The sequence below is a fragment of the Nematocida minor genome (assembly GCF_024244105.1).
Source record: "Nematocida minor strain JUm1510 chromosome Unknown 7925, whole genome shotgun sequence".
Taxonomy (NCBI): Eukaryota; Fungi; Microsporidia; genus Nematocida; species Nematocida minor.
The window spans coordinates 262,662-283,451 of record NW_026250402.1 but is presented as its reverse complement, the minus strand read 5'-3'; the positions used below and the strand labels follow the sequence as shown (position 1 = coordinate 283,451).

General features: G+C 44.9%; 16 protein-coding genes across 16 annotated transcripts; 9 read left to right on the top strand and 7 right to left on the bottom strand.

Annotated features, from left to right (window-relative positions):
- Positions 1-625: 625 nt before the first annotated feature.
- NEMIN01_0215 (ribose 5-phosphate isomerase A) lies at positions 626-1,276 on the bottom strand (the record flags this gene model as incomplete). Its single annotated transcript, XM_051476157.1, has 1 exon — positions 626-1,276. One exon carries the CDS (start codon positions 1,274-1,276, stop codon positions 626-628), a length of 651 nt encoding a protein of 216 aa, XP_051332117.1.
- A 276-nt stretch (positions 1,277-1,552) lies between these two features.
- On the top strand, positions 1,553-2,269 carry NEMIN01_0214 (uncharacterized protein; the record flags this gene model as incomplete). Its single annotated transcript, XM_051476156.1, has 1 exon — positions 1,553-2,269. One exon carries the CDS (start codon positions 1,553-1,555, stop codon positions 2,267-2,269), a length of 717 nt encoding a protein of 238 aa, XP_051332116.1.
- A 117-nt stretch (positions 2,270-2,386) lies between these two features.
- Positions 2,387-3,607, bottom strand: NEMIN01_0213 (serine/threonine-protein phosphatase 2A regulatory subunit B; the record flags this gene model as incomplete). Its single annotated transcript, XM_051476155.1, has 1 exon — positions 2,387-3,607. One exon carries the CDS (start codon positions 3,605-3,607, stop codon positions 2,387-2,389), a length of 1,221 nt encoding a protein of 406 aa, XP_051332115.1.
- Positions 3,608-3,637: 30 nt separating this feature from the next.
- NEMIN01_0212 (uncharacterized protein) lies at positions 3,638-4,234 on the top strand (the record flags this gene model as incomplete). Its single annotated transcript, XM_051476154.1, has 1 exon — positions 3,638-4,234. One exon carries the CDS (start codon positions 3,638-3,640, stop codon positions 4,232-4,234), a length of 597 nt encoding a protein of 198 aa, XP_051332114.1.
- A 383-nt stretch (positions 4,235-4,617) lies between these two features.
- NEMIN01_0211 (histone acetyltransferase) lies at positions 4,618-5,730 on the top strand (the record flags this gene model as incomplete). The annotated part of the gene is made up of 1 exon (XM_051476153.1): positions 4,618-5,730. The coding sequence occupies one exon, from the start codon at positions 4,618-4,620 to the stop codon at positions 5,728-5,730; it is 1,113 nt and encodes a 370-aa protein (XP_051332113.1).
- Positions 5,731-6,044: 314 nt separating this feature from the next.
- On the bottom strand, positions 6,045-7,745 carry NEMIN01_0210 (uncharacterized protein; the record flags this gene model as incomplete). Its single annotated transcript, XM_051476152.1, has 1 exon — positions 6,045-7,745. One exon carries the CDS (start codon positions 7,743-7,745, stop codon positions 6,045-6,047), a length of 1,701 nt encoding a protein of 566 aa, XP_051332112.1.
- A 25-nt stretch (positions 7,746-7,770) lies between these two features.
- Positions 7,771-9,171, top strand: NEMIN01_0209 (aspartyl-tRNA synthetase; the record flags this gene model as incomplete). The annotated part of the gene is made up of 1 exon (XM_051476151.1): positions 7,771-9,171. The coding sequence occupies one exon, from the start codon at positions 7,771-7,773 to the stop codon at positions 9,169-9,171; it is 1,401 nt and encodes a 466-aa protein (XP_051332111.1).
- A 321-nt stretch (positions 9,172-9,492) lies between these two features.
- On the top strand, positions 9,493-10,251 carry NEMIN01_0208 (uncharacterized protein; the record flags this gene model as incomplete). The annotated part of the gene is made up of 1 exon (XM_051476150.1): positions 9,493-10,251. One exon carries the CDS (start codon positions 9,493-9,495, stop codon positions 10,249-10,251), a length of 759 nt encoding a protein of 252 aa, XP_051332110.1.
- Positions 10,252-10,419: 168 nt separating this feature from the next.
- Positions 10,420-11,772, top strand: NEMIN01_0207 (uncharacterized protein; the record flags this gene model as incomplete). The annotated part of the gene is made up of 1 exon (XM_051476149.1): positions 10,420-11,772. One exon carries the CDS (start codon positions 10,420-10,422, stop codon positions 11,770-11,772), a length of 1,353 nt encoding a protein of 450 aa, XP_051332109.1.
- A 260-nt stretch (positions 11,773-12,032) lies between these two features.
- Positions 12,033-14,333, bottom strand: NEMIN01_0206 (uncharacterized protein; the record flags this gene model as incomplete). Its single annotated transcript, XM_051476148.1, has 1 exon — positions 12,033-14,333. One exon carries the CDS (start codon positions 14,331-14,333, stop codon positions 12,033-12,035), a length of 2,301 nt encoding a protein of 766 aa, XP_051332108.1.
- Positions 14,334-14,416: 83 nt separating this feature from the next.
- On the top strand, positions 14,417-15,130 carry NEMIN01_0205 (replication factor A2; the record flags this gene model as incomplete). Its single annotated transcript, XM_051476147.1, has 1 exon — positions 14,417-15,130. One exon carries the CDS (start codon positions 14,417-14,419, stop codon positions 15,128-15,130), a length of 714 nt encoding a protein of 237 aa, XP_051332107.1.
- A 156-nt stretch (positions 15,131-15,286) lies between these two features.
- NEMIN01_0204 (uncharacterized protein) lies at positions 15,287-16,651 on the bottom strand (the record flags this gene model as incomplete). The annotated part of the gene is made up of 1 exon (XM_051476146.1): positions 15,287-16,651. One exon carries the CDS (start codon positions 16,649-16,651, stop codon positions 15,287-15,289), a length of 1,365 nt encoding a protein of 454 aa, XP_051332106.1.
- Positions 16,652-17,093: 442 nt separating this feature from the next.
- On the top strand, positions 17,094-17,759 carry NEMIN01_0203 (uncharacterized protein; the record flags this gene model as incomplete). The annotated part of the gene is made up of 1 exon (XM_051476145.1): positions 17,094-17,759. One exon carries the CDS (start codon positions 17,094-17,096, stop codon positions 17,757-17,759), a length of 666 nt encoding a protein of 221 aa, XP_051332105.1.
- A 474-nt stretch (positions 17,760-18,233) lies between these two features.
- NEMIN01_0202 (uncharacterized protein) lies at positions 18,234-18,977 on the bottom strand (the record flags this gene model as incomplete). Its single annotated transcript, XM_051476144.1, has 1 exon — positions 18,234-18,977. One exon carries the CDS (start codon positions 18,975-18,977, stop codon positions 18,234-18,236), a length of 744 nt encoding a protein of 247 aa, XP_051332104.1.
- Positions 18,978-19,093: 116 nt separating this feature from the next.
- On the top strand, positions 19,094-19,435 carry NEMIN01_0201 (uncharacterized protein; the record flags this gene model as incomplete). The annotated part of the gene is made up of 1 exon (XM_051476143.1): positions 19,094-19,435. One exon carries the CDS (start codon positions 19,094-19,096, stop codon positions 19,433-19,435), a length of 342 nt encoding a protein of 113 aa, XP_051332103.1.
- Positions 19,436-19,980: 545 nt separating this feature from the next.
- NEMIN01_0200 (Gti1/Pac2 family transcription factor) lies at positions 19,981-20,778 on the bottom strand (the record flags this gene model as incomplete). The annotated part of the gene is made up of 1 exon (XM_051476142.1): positions 19,981-20,778. The coding sequence occupies one exon, from the start codon at positions 20,776-20,778 to the stop codon at positions 19,981-19,983; it is 798 nt and encodes a 265-aa protein (XP_051332102.1).
- Positions 20,779-20,790: the final 12 nt, after the last annotated feature.

Sequence of the window (20,790 nt, the reverse complement as noted above, 5' to 3'; positions counted from 1 at the left end):
ATCCAACGTATTTTTATTTACACCTGTATTTGTGGAGATAAACCCATCTTCTTCTCTTTCTGAGCCCATCTTCAAAGGTTACTTCTCTTTACTTGCGCATACCCCTGTATGACGGTCACACAAACTGCTTTTACTTTCTGTCATATATCCTCTGTCTCTGGTTAACTAAACACTAGTCTGAGCATACTCTCCTTATCCTTGTGTATAGCCACTAAACCAATAGAAGTTTTCTGCAGCATACTTCTTTACTCATCTTTTGTCTCGCATATACATACTCTGTGTGTATTATTTTCTGCTTTAATAAAGAATTTGGCTGTGAAATAATAATAAAGCAGTACTGGAAGCAATAACTATGTGTTGAGAATAAATTATTTTAAATTTTATTTAACTTATGCATTCTTAAGCTTGCTGATAAAAGTATTTAGGCCTTACATTTATTCAAGAAACTTCGTTTGTATGCACAGTTTATAAGTTGATAATTTAAATGCTCAGAAACTTACACATCTATAATAATAGTAGTGGCATGCAATGCATACACTCGTATGGCAATGCCTTCTGCTGCTCTTTCAGGCAGAACCATCCTGATAAAGAGAAGAAAAGGCATAGATTCGCTTGTGATTGATAGTTAATAAAGAGGATTCTCAATAATAGCGATTTCTATTTTCTTATCAGGAGGTATGAGGCCGTGTGCAACTACTCCAGGCACATCAAGGAGCGCAAGAAGGTTTTCTTGGTAGAGGACATCAATTATCATATTTCCTAGGTAGGTAACATACACGTTAGACTCGCTGTGTCTTATCTTGTACGCACATCTGTTTTTTTCTAAGTGGCTCTTGAACAAGGAAAGAGACGGCTTCACTATTTCCACAGGAACATAGAGATTGGCAAAGCTTGGCACGCATTTCGAAAAGGGAACTACGATTACGCAAAGAGAGGATATGCACATCGCGATTTTTTCCTGGAGAATTGCCCCGCCGTACCCTTTTATCATCCAGCCGTTGGCATCAACATAGTCAGCCCCGTCAAAGTACAGGTCAATGTGCTCTGTGGTTTGCATGCTTGCCGTTGCAACACCGTGTCTCTGAAGAGCCATCTCAGTTTCTGTGCTGGTGCCTGCAAACACAACACCCTCTCTGTTTCTACCAATGTGTGCACACGCATCAAGCAGCCTAGTGGCTGTTCTGCCGCTTCCCATGCCCAGAACAATGCGCTCGCCGTCCTTTCTCTCCAGGTACGACTCAACTATTTTTTCGTATGTCGAATACTGCTTCCGCATCTATTTGCTTTGTTTATCGTTTTATTTATAATGCCCTGTGTGTTTCTATAGTCCATGCTCGTCTAGAGTACAATTTTGCAGAGAGCCATCTCAGAAGCACGAGATTGCAGAAGCATGCTCTCTGCATATGCCACACAGAAAGAAGGAGGTGAATTTCAATCAGAAGGATTTGATGTTAGAAGGAACAAGCGGCACAGGACCTACAAAGAGTATGCACCAGGTGTGCACATTTAATATACTTTGTGTTTAAATGCAGCAGGAGAATACAAACTTTTTATGGACAGAACAAAAGAATTTTTACTGCTAGCTGGCGCTGCAAACATTGTACAAAAGCCTCCCATCCCATCAGAAGACAGCTCCCTTATTACCATTGCAGCGATAGAAGAGAGCTTGAACGCCCTGGAAAGCGCTGTAAATCAAAAAAAAGCGCCATGCAAAGACTTAATTGACCAAGTTGAGAGCTTTCTTGGAACGCTTTCCGAGCAGCACGCCGAAGTGGACATCTCAACAGAGATCAGCCAAAGCATAGCAAAGGCCATGCAGAGAAAGCACACAGCAATGATGCTCCGGCTAACAAGCATTCTCAGCAGACACAAGGAAAACGAGCAGAGAAAAGCTGCGCTCATGCAGATGGAAGAGCAGGCAAAGAGCAGAGGCCCTGGAAGAAGCCCACACCAAGAGTCAGGCTATGCGCACCGCGAGATCCAAAGAGAGGAGATCAGCAGTGTAAGAAAGCGAGAGTTTGAGTCTCTCGAGCAGCACATAAACGAGCTAGGCCGGATGGTCACCGAAGTCTCCATGCACATATCACTGCAGGGCGAAAAGGTCGAAATGATCGACGGGCTGTTCACAAAAACAAAGTCAAACCTGCGCGGCGGATCCTACGAGCTCAGAGGCGCACAGGAAAAAGTAAACCAAAAAAGAAAAACCATCATTCTCGTATTCCTAGTGCTGTTTGCAATACTCCTTATTAAGTACCTTAGATGGATATAAGCAGAGAACAAAACAGAATAATAAAAGAAAATAGACTAGTATCTTGTATTTATGTAAGTGTGTTTTGTAAAAGTATCTTTTTACACAGTGACCTAATAGGCGCCGCTCATAAGGGCTCTATGCGCTCTCTGTGGTAGATCTGAATATGTAGCACTGATTGCTGTACGCAGCCACGAGACAGTCGTCCTTCAGGGAAATGCAAGAAACTTTCATTCCCTCTATGATTCGGGTCGCAGACTCTAGATCCTCCTCCAAGAAGACCTGAGACACCACATTCGTATCAGTGTCTATCTCAGCAAGCACTGTGTTAAAAGACCCCGTGTACACCTTGTTTCCCGACACAGCCATTTTGAACTTGGAGAATATCTCGTCTGAGTCGTAGAGCTCGGTTATATTCTTGCGCACGAGAGGATACACATCGTACTCCTGCAGCAACGAGTTTGAAGAGCGGATGTCATTGGTAACAACATACTGCAGGTCTCTGCTTGCAATGATGTTGTCGGAGATGAACTGGATGTCTGCAACGGGCTGCACAACCTCATTGTAGAAATCCTTCCTCTTCGGGGCATTGATGCTCAGCACATTCCCCCCACGCGAGCAGTCTCGTAGGTCGTGCAGGTGCATTGTGCCCCCTGCTGTCCCGTATATAAACATGCTGCTAGAGTTTTGCACAAACCTAGCTGTTGTGATGACTTTGGACAGCTCTTCATTCTTTGACGGCTTTAGATTCAGCGCCACCCACGGGTTTTCTAGCCTGTGGTTGAGGAAAGTGATTGTCAGCTCGTCGGACATCAGGATGCTCTCCCCTGTGTGCGAGACCGAGAGGCTGTGGATGTTATAAATATTCTCGGGCATGTACTCTTTTTCGAGCTTGACTCGGGTCTTTTTCTTCGACTCGCATGCAAAGATCTTCTCGATTCTCTGCGAAGGGCTGCTGTTCTCCACAGGCTTCTCCTCTGGGTTATCGCACGAGAAAGAAGAGTCTGTGCAGCACTCGACAATGTGCGGCATGCTGTCTGCCCTGATGAAGGAGGAGTGCACGTTCCAGAGCTTGATGTTCTTCTGGTTTCCGCTGAGCACGAGAATCTCTTTGGTTCCGGATGGCACAATGTCTATGCTGTCCACAGACTCTGCTATTTCAGTGCTTCTGAGATAGTCAAAGCACGGGGCGTGGCTTTTGTACTCTATCTTCTTCTTCAGCCCCGGGCCTATTTTGTACACCTCCACAAATCCTTTGTTGCGCCCTAGCACAAGGGTGTCTGCGCATATGCTGCTGGACTTGTAGCAATCCAGAGGCGCTGCCGTAATGGTCTGTCTGCACTTCCAATTGGATAACATATAGTAAAATTTTGTGTTGTGCAAGTAAATATGGAGTTTATTGCAGAAAATCTGTGGTACATCGACAATAAGATGGTGGCAGATGTGTGCCAGGACGCAGACCACAACGTACACATTGTGCCCAAGTGCCCAGTTTCGTACAGAGAAATATACGCAGAGCTCAACAGCTTCCACAAGTTCTACACGTACATGCTCAGGAAAAGAGAGGAAACGTGCGACCAAGGAGAGGCTATTGCGCTTACGTACATATACACTAAGATGCGCCTGACAAACACGCCAATGAAAGAGTTTCTCAGGGGATACTGCGCGCTAAAGTCTCTCTCTAGCACGGGAGAAACCTCGCTGATTTTGAAAAAGATGAGTAAAAACAGCGAGAAGCCTAACTACATCGAAGATGGAAGAACGGAGAAGCTCTTCCTCGAGTCAAGCAGATACCTGTCGAATCTGAAGCCTGCACAGTTCTACAAAATGGAGTGCAATCTAGCGCGATACTTCCTCTCCAAGCACCAGCTCTCTCTGGCGTACCTATACGCAAAAGAAGCACTGGAAATGGCAAGCAGGAGCGCATCTTCAGTAGGTATAGAAGAGTCACGAAACCTCCTAGTAGAGATAGAGAGAAAGCTTTAAGTGCAGAAAAAAGTCTAGAGGATTATACCACACAAATAAATAAATATACTGTAAGAAGCCAAAGAACAGTCTAACTCTATTATTTAATTCTCTTTCAGTAATAAAAAAGTGTATACAAGCCAAAGTGTATAAACGTAAGCTTTTCCTATGAAAAGAGCATTTAATCGCAGTAAGGCAGCATACTCTAGTTTTGCAGTGAAAAAAGAATATGTGTTCTCGCAGAGAAAGCTCTATGCATCTCTAGTACTTCTAGAATATTAAGGTGGTTAAGATAGAATTGCATGTGCAGTGCAGCAAGTTTTCTCTTGTACAAGCAGCTGAACAGCAGCTGGCTCAACAATGTAAAAAATTATAAAATTTACTTGTTCTGTAGAAATCTACTCATGTTTGCACTACCAAAAGAAGCAGAGCAGAAAATAGAGAGAAACCGCTTCCTCATGGACATGGTTGGCAGCGGAGCCCTGGAGATCATAGTGGTCTCTACACAAGATGCAAACTACATCGCGTCAATGCAGATACTTCTGGATCTGCGGAATATATTCCAAAAGCAGCTGCCTAACATGCCAAAAGAGTATGTCACGCGGCTGCTCTTTGACATGAAGCACCGGTCGATGGCAATAATTGAGAAAAAAGAAAACAAAGTCGTTGGGGGAATATGCTACCGCCTGTTCTACGAAGACTCGTTTGCTGAAATAGTCTTCTGTGCAGTGAACAGCGACTCGCAAATCAGAGGATACGGAGAGTTCATGATGTCCATGCTGAAGAAAACAGTTGCTTCTGATTTTGCAGAGACAGCCGCGATGAAAAAAGAAGAGTTTAGCGGCCCAATCTATCTGCTTACGTACGCAGACAACTACGCAATAGGATATTTCAAGAAGCAGGGGTTTACAAAACAGATCACATTCATAAACTGGAAGGGCAGAATAAAAGACTACGAGGGCGGCACTCTCATGCAGGGCAAGATTCTGCCGGAAGTAGAGTACAAAGACATATACAAAATGCTGATAGAGAGAAGAGAAAAGCTGCAGAAAATTGCAAAAAAAGCATATCCCGGCATGCACAAAGAGTACGTGCTCCCAGACAGCGCAAAGAAGGTCGAAGAGATTCCAGGGCTGCTAGAGGCAGGCTTTACAAAGAAAATAGAGAAGTCTTTGGAGTGCAAAGGAAGCTTGAAAGAGCTTCTTCTGTATCTGTGCTATGAGCTGAAGAGACACAACACATCCTGGCCTTTTTTGGAGCCTGTCAACATGGAAGACGTGCAGGACTACTACACTGTGATAAAGCACCCAATGGACTTCCAAACCATCCAGAGGAAAATAGAAGCAGACCAGTACAAAACCTTTGAAGAAATGGACTCAGACGTGCAGCTGATAATCAACAACTGCTACACATACAACCCTGCAGGCTCCCAGTATGCCAAATGCGCCAAGTCACTCAACGATTTCTACCAAGACAAAGTCCAGTGGTGCAGACAAGCCCTCTCCCAGAGGAGATAGACACTGTAGCTCTTCTCCGCACAAAGCCTCCCTTGTACAGCATCAATATAGCACAAGAATACTGCGACTGCCATTCTATTTCCTCAATAAACATATTTATATAGAGTATTACTAAGACATTAAACGCCAGATATAAATAGGATAAGCAGTAATTATAGCCTGAAAATGCATACTATTCTGCTTAATGAGTGAGTATACAGCTATACTATGGTCTATATTTAGAAAGCTAGAACACTTAGCATCCATTAGAAGACTATTGCTAATAGGTGTGAGAAGTATGAATGCGGATGCACATAATATAAGGAACATATTTATTATAATCTTGGCTTTTGTGAGATTCTACAAAGAACATGCAGCAGAGCATTGGCCTTGGACTTGTCCAGCGGATGGGAGGCCTCGAGCAGAGAGCCGCACACTCTTTTGGTGTACTCCAGGGAGAGAAACATGAAGTATCTGGACGAGTTGAGAGAGCTGTGCAGCTCTTCCAAATTGCGCGCTAAAATGCGCTTAATGTCCAGCGGAGAGCTTCCAATGACTGTAGCATCAAATGAAACAAGCCCGTTCAGGCTCTGTCTGTGGATAGACAGCCTGCGCGTGTTTTCTTCTGGCATGTACAAAGGAACATTGAGAGTGTACGCGTGTAGAAGGCTGCTGTAGAAGCCCTTCCATTTTTCTATTTCGTTGTTGTATCTGCTGGCCTCCATTTGAAGGGTCTGGATCACCCCGTTTGCATTCTCTACTATAAGCGAAGAGCTCTCCTTCTTTTTCTCTTTCTCAGGCAAAACAAGCGAGCTTATTCTTTTCATGTACATTTGGCATATCTCCTGGACCTTCTCCTGTGCAATGCCTTCTATCTTTATGTGCCCATTTGCAACGTATTTTGCAATCCACAAAAGTATCTGCTTCGTTCGCGTCTTTGCAGGCTGCGACAAGTTGGAGTGTCTGTAGAAGTCTTCAGGCGAAACGCCTCCCCCGTATATCTGGTCGTATCCAAACAGGCTCTCCCTGCGCGTCTGAAAGACCGAGCACTTATTGCTATCAAAAACATCAAGAGAAAGCCTGCGTATCTTCACAGGCGACATAAAGTCATACGGCCCTATTGTCATTCTCTTTCTCTGTGCCAGAGGAGTGGTTGTTATGTTGTCGAGCAGAGACCCATTGGCTGACTTCACAGAAAGAATAGAAAGACTCTGTCGTGGCTTTTTAATAGGGGATATTCTTCGAGTAGGCGATATCTCCATTCTGCTCTCTGCGCTCTCCATTGGATCAGTAGGCTGCAGCTCTTTTGTCTCTTCTATTGGCCGAGTGTCTACAGACCTAATGACAGATGGAGGCATGTGCACGCCAGCATTATCATTAGCAGACTCTTCTGCTGCAGGGTCATCCTTATAAGTATTCTCTGTCTTTCTCTTTTCTCTTGTGCTCTTGGCTCTAGGAGCTACAGGCTTTTCAACTACCATATCTTCTGCAACTGCATCTTTCTCCCCAGAGAGTGTTTCTTCACACAGTTCTGCTTTCTTAACGGGGTTTTTAACATTAACTTTGCCAAATCTTGTTTTGCTCTTCTCTCCTGCACCCTCTGGAAGCACTGAGTCTGCTGCAGTGTCCTCTTTCTTTGCTGTGCGCCTAGAGCCTACAGCTTTTGTGACGGGAGCTTTCTTCAGCTTATTATCCCCCACAGGCTTAGCAGGTGTTTCTTTCTTTGCTGCACTCTTCTCCTGCACGGGCTTTCCGCCTGATCCAAACTTAAATACAAACTTCTCCTGCACTTTCCCTGTTTTCTGTGGCGCTGCGGTGCCCGCCTCTTTTTTTGTTTTTCTGGCGCCCGAGACTGTGCGCACTTTCGCAGGGAGTGCATCCTCAGCCTTCACCTTGAAAGAAAACCCAAGGGACTCAGCCCTGGCTCTTGGCGCAGTCTTCTTCTTTTCTTTATTCACAACAGAAGGAGCTGCTTCTTTGCGGTGTATCACATTTTCTTTGGATTTGAAGACAAACCCATTGTATTCCTTGTTCATTTCTAACAAAACAAAATTTTAGAAGATGAAAGAGGAAAACAAAAGAGACAGTTCAGTTGAAAACATTTCAGAAATAAGCAAGATGGCTCCTTTGGAGAGCCCGCAGCCTATCTCTCTGCACGGCTTTATCAAAAGTATCCGACTTGCAGGAAAAAAGAAGCTTTTTATGGTGCTACGGCAGGGCCTTGGGACCATCCAATGCGTGTGCACCGTTGGAGGCGAAGAGAGCGCCAAATACTTCCCAGAGTCCTACGTGAACGTAAGGGGCATGCTTGTCAACACCCGAACGCCTGTGCTCTCCTGTCTGGTCAAACACATGGAGATCCAGGCTGAAAGAGTAGAGGTTGTATCAGAGTCCAAAGAGCTCCCGTTCCAGCTGAAAGACCTCGCATGGACCCACAAAGAAAGAGAAGAGGATCCCCTGCTTCCCGTTGTCAACCAGTCAAAGAGACTTGACTGGAGATACATTGACCTTCGGTCCTCTGAAACACAGAGCATATTCCGCGTGTACTCCGCGATCCTTGGGCTATTCAGAGAATATCTGGCGAAAAACAAGTTTATCGAAATAAAAACACCGAAGATCCTTAAAGGCTCATCAGAGGGAGGCTCTGAGGTCTTTCCCGTTAAATACTTCAACCAGCCTGCAACACTCGCCCAGTCCCCGCAGCTGTACAAGCAGATGGCAATCATCGGGGGATTTGAGAGAGTGTTTGAAATCGGGCCGTGCTTCCGAGCAGAGAACTCAAACACTGGAAGACACCTGACAGAGTTCACAGGCGTTGACATTGAAATGGAGCTGAAGGGAATGACGTACGTTGACCTGGTGAAGATCATATACCAAATGATAAAGCACGTCGCAGACGGAGTGCAGGAGAACAGCTCCGAAGAGCTAAATATCATAAAGGACATTTCAGGCACTAGCAACGAAACAGTGATACAGGAAGAGCCCGTGATAATCACATTTAAAGAGGGCATAGACATCCTTCGAGCCATTGGAAGAGAGTGCTCGTACACCGAGGATATTGGAACGGAAGACGAAAAGATGCTGGGAGCAGAGATAAAGAAAAAGTACAACTCTGACCTATTTGCAATGATAGAGTACCCCGAGAGTGCAAGACCCTTTTACACAAGCCTGCTCCCATCAGACAGCGCGTACACCCAGTCCTTCGACTTCATTTTGAAGGGAGAGGAAATCATCTCGGGCGCAGAGCGCATTTGCCAGCCAGAGGTCCTCAAAGAAAGAGTGCTAGCAAAAGGCATGACGATAGATGGCGTAAAAGACTACGTTGACGCGTTCTTGTACGGAGCCCCAAGACACGGGGGCTGCGGGATAGGACTCGAGCGAGTGGTGAAGCTTCTAACGGGCTGCACAGACATCCACAAGTGCTCGATGTTCCCGAGAGATCCAAAGAGGCTGCAGCCATAAATAAACATTTCTTAGTTTTTCTTGCTACTCTTCTGCGCTCTGGAAATTAAGACACAGAGCGTGTTTATTCTGCCGCCTAGGGCTGCGGCTTGTGCACAGAGGAGGAAGTATCTGGGCAGGAAACTCGCTTTCCTTTTCCTTTTTCTTTTGTGGCCTGCAAAAAGAAAGCCTCTTGACAGAATCGAACCGCCGACCTTCAGTTTACAAGACTGACGTTATACCACTAAACCAAAGAGGCTCACACTGACATCAGACAAGAGAGCCATCTCCATTGGTCTTTTGTGAGAAGAGGATATAGAGAGGGAGAGCGTGTGTTTCAAGATGAATATTCTGGCACAGCTGCAAAGAGTGCTCTCCAGCCGAAGAAGGGACGCAGGAAGAGCAGAGAAAACGGAGTACTTTCTCGTTGGTGTTTCTCATTTTAAAATCCTGCTGGGAAGCCATGCAACTAGAGGAGAGGAAATAGAAGAAATCCTGCGTGCAGAAAGTCTGTACACAAAAATTGTAGAACAAATACAAACAGCACCAGCACAGAAGAAGGACCTTTTTTCTCTATTCAGCCCCTTTTTCTCTCAGGTTGGCAAAGTGCTTGCTTTCCTCGACGCACAGCACAAGAATCTGCTCATGGAGGTCCAGACAGAGGCGACGTCTCTTCTGGTGCAGCAGATGTACGTGTATATAGAGGCCGTGTGCAAAAAAAGTGACAGGCCATCGCACAGCGAGTTTACTCTGATTCTGAAGCACATTCCTGCGCCCAAGCTCATGGGGCTAAAAATGAGGTACCTTGCAAGAAGGGCGCAGCACATAAAAAGAGCAAATGAGATAAAAGGAACAGGGGAGCTGAAGGAGACAATAGAGACAGAGCTTAGAAAGTATTGTTCTTTATTCGGCGTGCACAGTCTCCCCCAGGAGAACGGAATTGCGCTGGAAGGGTTCGTATTCTCTTTGGCTCGGAGTACCCCCGGCTTCTCAGAGGAGGAACTTAAAAAAATCCAGGAAAAAATGGGCGGGAAACCAGGGGACAGCGCCCCCTTTTTTGAAGGTTTTGTGCCCTGTAACGCGCGCATTAATGGGTTTTAGAGGGCCCGGGGACTTTTTTTAATTTTTGCGGAATATGCCCTTTTCCATTTCTGTGCACAGCGGGCGTAATAAGTCCTGATACTATTTTTTTCTATATTTGGCCGGGCTGTCCTAATAAGGAAGTTTTCTTTCTCCCAAGCTTATAAGCAGAGAGCCCCTACACTTTCCATGATTCAGGAAAAAGAAAAATATATTGACAGAGAAAGCGAAGAAAACGAAAACACCGAGATGTACACGGGGAAGCCCAACATTATATGCTGCATACAGAACAAGCCCGTGGACACAGACACAGACGGCTATGGGCTCCCCGTGCGGCAGAGAAACCTTCTTTCAGGCATTGAACTTGAAAAAAGAGTGCCTCCCTCCAGGCCCGTATACATCCTGAAAAGACAGCTCTCGATGAAAGGCATTGCAATGCCCATTCTCGACGTGCTGGACACAAGAAACACCTTCCAGTGGGTGGAGATGTTCCGCTACAAAATAGTTCACCACGAGTGGAGCGAAGAGGAAGCCAAAGATTTTTTTAAGTGCTGTGTCTCCAGTGACATTCTTGAAAACGTTGTGCACGATCCGCTCGGACAGACTCTGCGAGACTCAGTGCGGAAGATATACGACAAAGTGTACACGCAGAAGAACGTAGAGCTTCTTCGGAGGAGAATTGACTCTCTCAAGTCCTGCCAATTTCTGTCCCTGGAGGCGTACAAAGAGGAGCTTGGCCTTCTGATAAGATCGTACTCAGTGCGTGTTCTGATCGCACCTGAGAAACAGGAGAGCTTTTTGCAGACGAAGTTCTGGGCAGGGCTCTCGAGCAGCATCAAGAACCTCCTGAGCAAGAAGATAAGCAGCGAGTCTTCTCCCAATGAAATTATCCGCCAGGTGCTCCTCTTCAAGCAAAAAATGTTTTTGAGGTACAACCTCCCCAACAATTTCACAGGTGTTATCTACGTGAAAGAGAAGCCAAACGTGCTTTTTCCCATGCAGGAACAGAGCGAGAGCGAAGAAGAGCTAGCAGGAGAGCCAGAGAGCATCCAGAGCATAGACTGCTCACGGCCCCCAAAGAAATCGAATGTTGTTCCCATGCCCTCCCTGAAGGAAAGAGTGCAGCCTGTGCTGCCGTCACTGAAAAGAATGCCCAAGGGAATCATCATAAAAAACGATCTTAGCGCGTCTCTTGTGCAGATAGTCAAGAAGTACAGCAGACACAAGTCGCCTCGCATCTTCAAAAGACCTCAGATTGGAAAGCCGTTTGTGGTGTACACGGGGTGCATAGGGAAGTGGATGGCGGGAATTCTCATCCAGGAAAAAAAGGCCATTTCCATTTTCAAGATTCCACTGATGGACGAGCAGATTGAGTACACAGAGACGGAGAAGTGCATTCTAGCCATAGACCGATCTAAGAAGATTTTCCAGAAGATAGTGGGAGACTCTGCCATCGTATTCACCAGCGAGAAGTACAAATCTTTTGTCTACACGAATGAAAATGGCATTAACTTTGTGGACTGCATGGAAATAGTGGAGTAGTCTGCTATCTATGCAGCACAGGAGGTATCTCTTCCCAGGCTTAACAGAATATGCTGCAGGAGTATTTTTATTATTCGCTACAAAGGCATGCATATTTGCTTAAATAAACAGCAGCAGGTACACTTTCTCTTTCTTTTCTTTTTTTATACAGCTGCTATTAGACTTTTACGTGTCTATACGAAGAAATGATGCGTGTATTTAACCATTTGTTGGGAAAGTAGGACAGAAACTGGACTAAATAGGAATGATATTTATTCAAACTATGTACTTTCAACCAGGGAAAGTGTAGATAGGTACGTTGCAATAAACCGCTCTGTTATTTCTTCTCTGGTCTTCAGAGGCTGGCTCAGTCTGTCCATGTCAAGGTCTCTTCTCCTGTAGTACAGCACTCTATTGACTAAAGCCTCTGCAATGTCGTATTTTGTCTCCAGGTGCGCGATGAGGTCTATGATCAGCCCTGTGGGGTCTTCTGTCTCTTTTATGTGCGCAATGATAGAAGAGATGGGGCAGTTTCCGTCTAGCAAGGCTTCTATGCTCTTCAGCGCGCTGGACTCCGGTGAAAGACTGTTTTCCATGTTCTCTTTCTGCAGGATGTACAGTGCAGCTCCTTCGTCCTCGACTTTAACGCCAAATGACTCGTACGAGAGCAGCAATCGGATGCGAGACTTGTGCGCTGAGCTAAAAGTAATGCCCTGTGACTCCACGCATGCCTCTCCGTGCTCGACCTTCTTCATTCTGTATGTATTTTCGAAGAGCAGTATTTGCTTAGCAGTTGTAACAATCAGTCTGCTTTTGTCCTCTGTTATAAGGAAGTCTTTTGGCACATACGGGAACGAGGTTTCTGATAGAATGCAGCATGTCTCCATATCCACCACTTCTAGAACAGCACCTTGTTCTCTTTTTGTCATCAAAAGTATCCAGCTCAGATCTGTGCTTACTCTGATGCCCAGCGGCACTCCCTCTGCCTTTGCTATGCTTTTTATCTTTTCTCCCTTGCCACTGAATATGCATATGTGGGAAGAAGATGCCACTATGCAGTATTTGTAAGCCCTAGTTTCTACTATTTTTCCTAGCAGCTCTCCTGTGCTCAAGCTCTCCTGTGTCTCGAGCTCTGCACAGCTTATCTCTGTTTTTGAAAGAACTTCTCCTCTGTATGAGTATACAACAATGTGTGTTGCGTGGAGAACTGTAAGAGTTTTTTTGATGTTGTTTATGGAGAGCGCAAGGTAGGGCTTCTCTTCTATCTCGCCAAGGATAAACCCTGAGTCTCTGGACGCAACGAGGATCTTTACAGCTGCAGCGCTCTCTTTGATGGAGAGTGCCATGGCGTTCCCGCAGAAAGAGAGGACAGCTCCAATGTACTCTTTTGGAGTGCCGCTTCCCAGCCTTCTCTTTGTCTCTGTTACGCCTCCTACTGTTTCTTTTAGCGAGTGTATGCCCTTTGTGTAGCATGCAAGGATATTCTCTCGCACAATGGCAAGCGATGTTGGATGCCCCTGTGCGTTCATCTTGGAGAACTCTTTTAGCTGTTCTTCCTTTCGAAGAGAAAGCGTGTACACTCTTCCATTCGTAGAGACCACTAGCGTGTCTTGGAGGAACTCAGAGCACTGGTGCTCTCCAAACACCACGCCTCCTCTCCTCTTGCACAGAGCAATCTTGCTCTGCTGGCAGTCAAGGATCTGCAGCTCGTTTTTCTGCGATATAATGAGGTATCCATTCGATCCAATGTACCGCGCGGTGTGCATATAGGAGGGCTCTGTGCTAGAGGCTTTCTTTCGTGCAAGTGAGTATCTTTTCTTGGCAACTGCCTGTTCCAAACAGAGGATAATGACTTCTTTTTCTGTCAGCACTGCAAGCTCCTTGTGCTGCACGCTTCTTCTGAAGTCCACTGACTGTATGCCGTCAAAGGCAAACTGCTGGAGGAGCACATCCTTCTTGAGCTGCACCACCATGACCTCTTTTGCTGTGGATATTGCCACTATTTCCGGCGAAATAGAACTTGATACATCGACTACTTTTTCACTTATACTCGCGCATTTCATCGTGTATATAACTCTCTTCTTGTCAATCGCGTATATGTGGAGCTGGCCCTGCGCCACAATTAGAAGCTTGTTCTTTAGCTCTAGCTTGTGCACGCTTTCCATCTCACTGGGTGTGTTGCTTAGCTCTGTTATTGTGTGCTCTACTGTTTTTTCTTCGATCTTTTCTATCTCGTCAAAATCCACTCTTATGACTTTTTTTTCAAGCTTTACCACCAGAAAGTCTTCGTATGCCAGAACTTCTTTGATCTCTTCTTTTACGTCTATCTTTTGTATGCTAGCTCCCTGGTTGTATATATCTATCTCTGTGCCTGCTGCGGCAACAACGTATCTTCCCAAAGAAGTGATGCTTTTGATGGTCTCTCCCTCGCGGCAGCGCCCAAGTGTGCTAAGTTTCTCTGCGCTGTACGTCTTGTAGAAATTCCCCACTGCAGCCACCACACAGTACGCATTTCCTATCTGCGCAATGGTAAACCGCGGACCGTCTATTATAGAAGAAATAGGCCGTTTATATTCAAACATTAAACTTTTATGAAAAAATTTTGTAGCAATTAAGACTGCGAGAAGCTCTGCATTTTAGAATAAAAAATTCTCTTTTTTCCAAGATGAACTCTCTGCCAACCAGCGACTCCAGAGGATCAAAGTCCATTAAAAGAATGGCGATAAAGCACATCAAGCAGGCAGAGCTGAGCGACGAGATAAAACAGAACGCGCAGTTCAGGGGAATAGACATAAGCGTTGTTGAGCTCATGGGGTGGGTTGTTTCAGTCAAAGACCTCCCCAGCAATGGAAAGAAGTTCGTGCTGAATGACGGAACAGAGACAATCTCCTGCACAATGTGGAGCAACAAAAAAATGGAGTATCTTAAGCCAGGCGCCTTTATCAAGGCACTGGGAAGCCTGGGCAGACACAACCAGAATGAAAATGAAGTGGTTTTCAGCTGTACTGCAGTCCTGCCTGTGCTTGATGGGAACAACATGGTGTACCATCTTCTTATGCGCATAGTAGACAGCATGAAGGCAGAGAAAGAGGACGCAGCGTACAAAACAAAAAGCAGCACACTCGAGAATGTTCCTGCAAAGAGCCAGAATGCGCCTGGGCACATGGGAGACTTTGAGCAGATACATCTGGACATACTCTCGTATTTCAGTCAAAACCAGGGAGGAACAGGGCTCTCCATTGCCATGGTCACAAACACCCTTGCATCAACGGGGTACTATTCAAAGATTGATATTAGCGAGGGACTGGAGTATTTGATAGACGCAGGAAAGCTATTCTACTGCACAGAGGATAGGAAGATGCTGGCCCATGTGGAATAACAAATATATCTGGTACATGCAATAAATCTCTGATTTCTCTTATTGATCTTTTTTCTTGTGCGGTGAAAGTGCGGTTGTTTTATTCAGTATGTTTATTTATTGACTCTTTGCTGTTCTTTTATTTTCGGTATATACTATGTTCTTTTTATACTGGCGCTAGTCTTTTGCTGAGTATTTGGATATCACCTCCAAAAACTTCTTGTAGAGCTCTTCCTTGGGAAGGTCTCTGAACGCTGTTTTCGCTTCTTTCTCTATCTTTTGTATCTTGCTGTTTAGCCTGTTGACTTCGCTTTCTATCGTATTTTTGTCTCTGTTCAGTATTCTTTTGATGAAGAACCTGCTCTTTGCTTTGTGATTTACAATCTCTGCATACGAGGCTGCGTGTTTGTAGTACTCGAACTTCTCCTGCTGCGAGTACACAGGCACCCACCCCTTTTCTATCTCCTCTACAATCGGATGGCTCTCGTAGCTTTTGCAGACTTTTGCGCCATTCATCATCAAAATCCACGCAACATCGCGGTGCTCCAGATCCAGCGCGAGACTCAAGGGCGTTGACCCTGCCCTGTTCTTTACGCCCATCGGGAGCTTCAGAGCTACATAGAAAGCGACCATTTCTGGCCTGTTGTGGTATGTTTTAGTGTGCAGAATGGTGGAGCCATCGGCAAGCGGGATGTCCAAGCGCGCGCCAATGTTTATTGCCTTTATCACCATCTCCAGACTGTTCAGAATGTGCAGGAGATGCTGCGAGTGTGCTGCACACTTTGGCGACTTTTTCATCAGAAGAAGAAAAGACCCCCAGTTGTTGGACACAGCTGCAAGATCCACAGGATATATCGGTCTTCCTGCCTCTCTGTACTGCAGCTCCTGCTTTTTGAAGAGATTGTTCAGCAGGGAGTACTGCAGAGTCGTTGTAACCTCCATGGGATTGCCTCCGTACGTTAGAACTATGTCGAGCACTCTGATGTCAGGATTAACCGCTGCCAAGTGCACAGGCCCCAGACCGTGCCATGTCTCGTGGTAGTCTATCGTTCTCTTGAAGAAAAGCATGATAACCGCCAGATTCTGTGCTGCCAGCGCAAGGTGGAAGTACGTGGGAAATACGATGCTGTTCTTGCACCCGAATATCCGCAGGTTCACATTGCGAGGAAACCCTTTGGAGAAAAAGGCTTCAATGATGTTGGGCATCTTGTTAATAACTGCAAAGAGAAAGGAGTAGTTTAGAAGAGAAAAAATTGCTTTGTCATCAAAAGACCGCATCCTGCGAATCTGCTCCAGGGCCTCTTTTTCCATGCCGTCCTGGATGTACAGCTTGAGCCGGTGTGCCTCAACAAAGGCAGACGAGTTGTGCATGGCGGGAAAGAGCTTGTTGTATATGCTTCGCACACTCAGCTCATTTTTCCCCGTCCGAAAAAGCCCCTCTTTGATCCCTCTTTCTGTAAGACTTTGCAGGGTGATGTGGATCATTCTCTGCAGGGACATATTGCTGTCTTTTTCTATGAACTCTGAGTATGGTCTGTGCATTGCTAGGAATATTCCCAAAGTTTTTAAATTTTTATGGATGGCAGCGCAGAGAGACAGTTAAAATGCTCCAGTGTGCATAACTCTGTTCCACACACTCTTGGATATTCTGGAGAGCAGAAGTATATAAAGTGCATCTGATTTCTTCGTTATACTCTGTGGAGCTTTGAAGAAAGTGCAGATTTTCTCTAAATTAGCCTAGTAATGTTCTACACAAAATTGGATAATGCTCTATAATAATATATTTACATTAAAGAGTGTAGAATTTAAAACAGAAAATTTACTCATTGGAGAAGCTTACAGAGCAGATAAGCTTTGTGCAGGTGCTACTGTATAGAGAGTGCACATGCACAGTTGTTCTTTCTTGCGTGGGTTTCCTTCTAAGTAGTGTGTACCTCTCCAGGCAAACAATTAAATGATTATTGATGTAAATAAAGCAATAAAAATGGACAACACCGAGGAACTACAGGAGATGAGGCCGTGTGCAGGAGAGGTGCAACGAAGAGTGCAGGAGTGGGAGATACAAATCATCGCAACATCAGCAGGAATAGGCCTTAAAAACCTCTGCCAGGCATACTTTGACATGGAAGAGTCTCCTGAGAAGGAGCAGGCAAGAAAAGAAATCCTCCAGTTCCGAGAATCCAGAGAGAACTTCAGGAGCCGCCGCACACAGATGCTCCCAGAGGCGAGCTGTACTCCAATACAGGAGGAGACAGTGGATAGCTCTCTAGGCACATCACTGACTACCTTCCAGCAAACAGAGTCTCCTGATTTCAAGCCGTGTGAGATAGATGAAGTGCAGATGGAGAATCCCTTCAGTGGCGATAATAAAGCAGATGCGGGCATAGAAGAGAGCATAAAGCGAGAGATAATACGGCAGCTGCAGGAAAAGAATATTTATTCAATCGACACAGAGTCTTTGGAAAAAAAGCCGTGGAAGGAGACAATTGGCTATTTGCTGGACATAGTAAAGACCTCTCACGCGATGCCTGTGTATGTCTCTCGAAAATCAAAACAAAACCACGCGGTTTGCTTCAACTGCGAACAAAAGGGCCACATTGTCAAACACTGCCCCTCTAAAACAAAAAAACAGAAGAAGAAACACTTCTAAAGATCCGTGTACTTCTAGCTATCTTTTGCAAAATATCGTGCAGAGAGATTCCAATGCAGATCTGTTTAGTAAATCTGCATGCTCTGATAAAACTTCGTGTTAGCAGAAGACCATCTTTCTAATAAATGTGTGGCTTTGCACTTATGTGTCTGCACTCTTTCTGGTTATTTCTGCTGCACAAACATTGTTCCACATATTTTCAATTTTAAAGTAAAGTTACATACAGCATTCGTGCGCCACATTGTTTTATCTTTTTACTTTCACTCTTTGGTGGCAGCCTTTGCTTCTATAAATATAAAGATTCTAACGAAAAGTGAGTAAGCGAGTTTATTTGTCTGTTTAGCTCTATGCCGCCTCTGCCCTTGCAGATACCCTGGTATGCCCCTGTGCATGTTTTTAGGTGTATATACTACCTCTTGCATATTTTGTTCTCCAAACCTTAAAACAGATGTCTATCCTGCTCACTTGTGCTGATTACTTGTCCAGTGGAACATAGTGCTCTGTTGATGTTTTTCCTCGAATCGAGTATCCTGCAAACCCTGAAATCAGGCAAATTACAACGAAAAGAAGAATGGTGTATCCGTTCACTTTAACGCCCTTTTTCATTGCTCCTCGTGCCTTCTTGATCTTCCTGCCCACCTGTCTCTTTGTTCTCTTGAGGGTCTTTCCTATGGCGCCTTTGTTTTCTATCTCCTCGATCTGCGGTGTTATCTCTTTGGCTGCGTTTGCCATAATGGAATCAATCTCGTCTCCAAGCATGTTTGCTGATTTTCTGTGCGCAGAAATCTTCTGCGCTGTCTGCTTCTTGTACAGGTCGTTGTATATCTTCTCAGTGTTGAACTGGTTGGTGCTTTCTGCGTAGTTGTTTTCCATTGCGTTGATGTGCTGCAGATGCGAAACAAGGAAGTCTTTTATGAAAGACTCTGCAGCCTCTCCGCGGTGCATGGCGCTGCCGATAGGATCCTCAAGGCTCTGCTGTCTCTTTATCACAAGAACTGAGTGGAAAGGCGAAAACTTTTCCTCGGAATCTAATCTCTTTTGTGCGCCCATGGGAAGAGGTCTATCGATCCTTCTGCTGGTGTATGGTGAAAGCTTTCGAAGGAAGAACAGAGTTTTATATGGAACAGTTGCCACTATTCTGCCTTCGTTAGCCGATGTGTCTATGTAGCAGTTAGTCCAAGCTGCCATTGCCAGTAGAATAATACCCGCTATTTTCATACTTCTTCTTTCCATCTGTCTTATATATCCTAAGCTCTAACAGTGTTTTGCTTGTCACCATACATTGTTTTAAAGTGTTTCTATACCAAATAAACAAATCTTTAAAATTTTACGTTATGGAGTGTCCACACGCCGTTCTTGGTGTTTCAAAAGGATGCAGCCCAAGCGAGCTGAAAAAAGCGTACAAACAAAAGGTAAAACAAACACACCCCGATGCGACAAGAAACAAAACAGACGTTGACTTTATTAAGGTGAAAGAAGCATACGCAAAAATCCTCTCTCTTCCGCGCGAAGAAAAGGACACTCTGGACAGCCTGCCGTACATGACTGTTAGACTCTCTGAAGCTGCACGCACAAAATGCCGGTGCGGAACTATATACGCAGACGCTGACCAGCTAGGAACGGCTGAGTGCATGACCTGCTCGCACTACATAGAAGTTGTACCAGATGAAATGTAGTATATCATGTACACACTCTTTGCCGTATCGAGGAAGAGTAACTGTATTTATTCTCTCTTTAATAAACACATCCTCTCATATTTACTTACTCTAGCAATTACTCTTTCTCATCTATGGGTTCTTAAGGAAAGTAGCATCTATCCTAAGCACTCCAGCCAATCACCTACCCAAACTGACTACTCTCTTCACCACCCAGAATTATCTTCACTATACAAGACGAGCCTGTAGAGCAGTAATTTACTGTTTATCTAATGTGAATATATTCAATCTATTGAAAACCAGCTGTAGATTATTCTCTAAGCTGTGGTTAAACTGCCCTATTGAGATACATCTAGAAAAAGCAGTGTTTTTCTTCAAAGACTGCCCTCTGCAGTAAACTGCTATGCATAATAAAACTCTTACAATAATTAGTATGCTAATATTATTTTTTTGTTTTTTATTTGTGTAAGCACATTCATTTTTGTACGGTCTAAGAATTATTGTGGAAGAGTGCTAGTTTGCAAAAAATAGCAAGAAAATTCTGCAATAAACACACAACAAATTCATCATTGAAAAGAAAAGAATCCATTATTACTCGGCAAAGCGTACTCATCAAGAATCTCTCGGGTTATATCTATGTCTTCTGTTTCTTTCCTAACTACACCCTGCTTCTCAGAGAGAGGAAAGGAGTTCAGTTTTTTCTCATACCTTTGTCTTATCTTGATTGGCTTGATGGAGTCGTTGGTGGGGATCTTTCCCGTCTTCCTGCGCCTTCGGTAGTTTACACGAAGAACGAGATTGAAGGGTATCTCCCAGGCATACACCATGTTCCAAATGGGCCCTCTTGTGTACTCTTTGGAAAAGGGCTCTGTGAAGTAAGAAAGAAGATGGTACGACTTGCTTTCATACACAAGGGATGTAGTCATTTTTATCAGCCCGTTCTTCTTGCGGACTTTCTTCTCGTGCACGCCAAGACTGATGATCTCCCTGCCCGTGCTTAAGACGTTCTCAAGGCTGCTGCTGTATCGAAGGCTCTCCAGCCTCTCATCGCACGGCGTTTCAGCTAGTTCGTAGTACATCAGACATCTCCCTTGTATTTTCGAAGAGGACCATGTTTTGCTGTCCGTCCACCGAGATATTCCGCTTTCTTCCTCTTCATACACGTATATGCTCCCCGGCCGGATGGAGTTGCGCTCTTCATCGGACAGCCTCGACTTGACCCTGGGGAGCGCGCTGAGTCTTGCCATGTCTATCACTTTCAGACACTCTTCTTCGCTGTTAATAACGCCAAATATCGTTTCAGCACACATGGCACTTCCTCTACTGGAAAATGCCAAGGTTTTTCCTTCCATGATCCGATCCATGTGCAAAAAAGA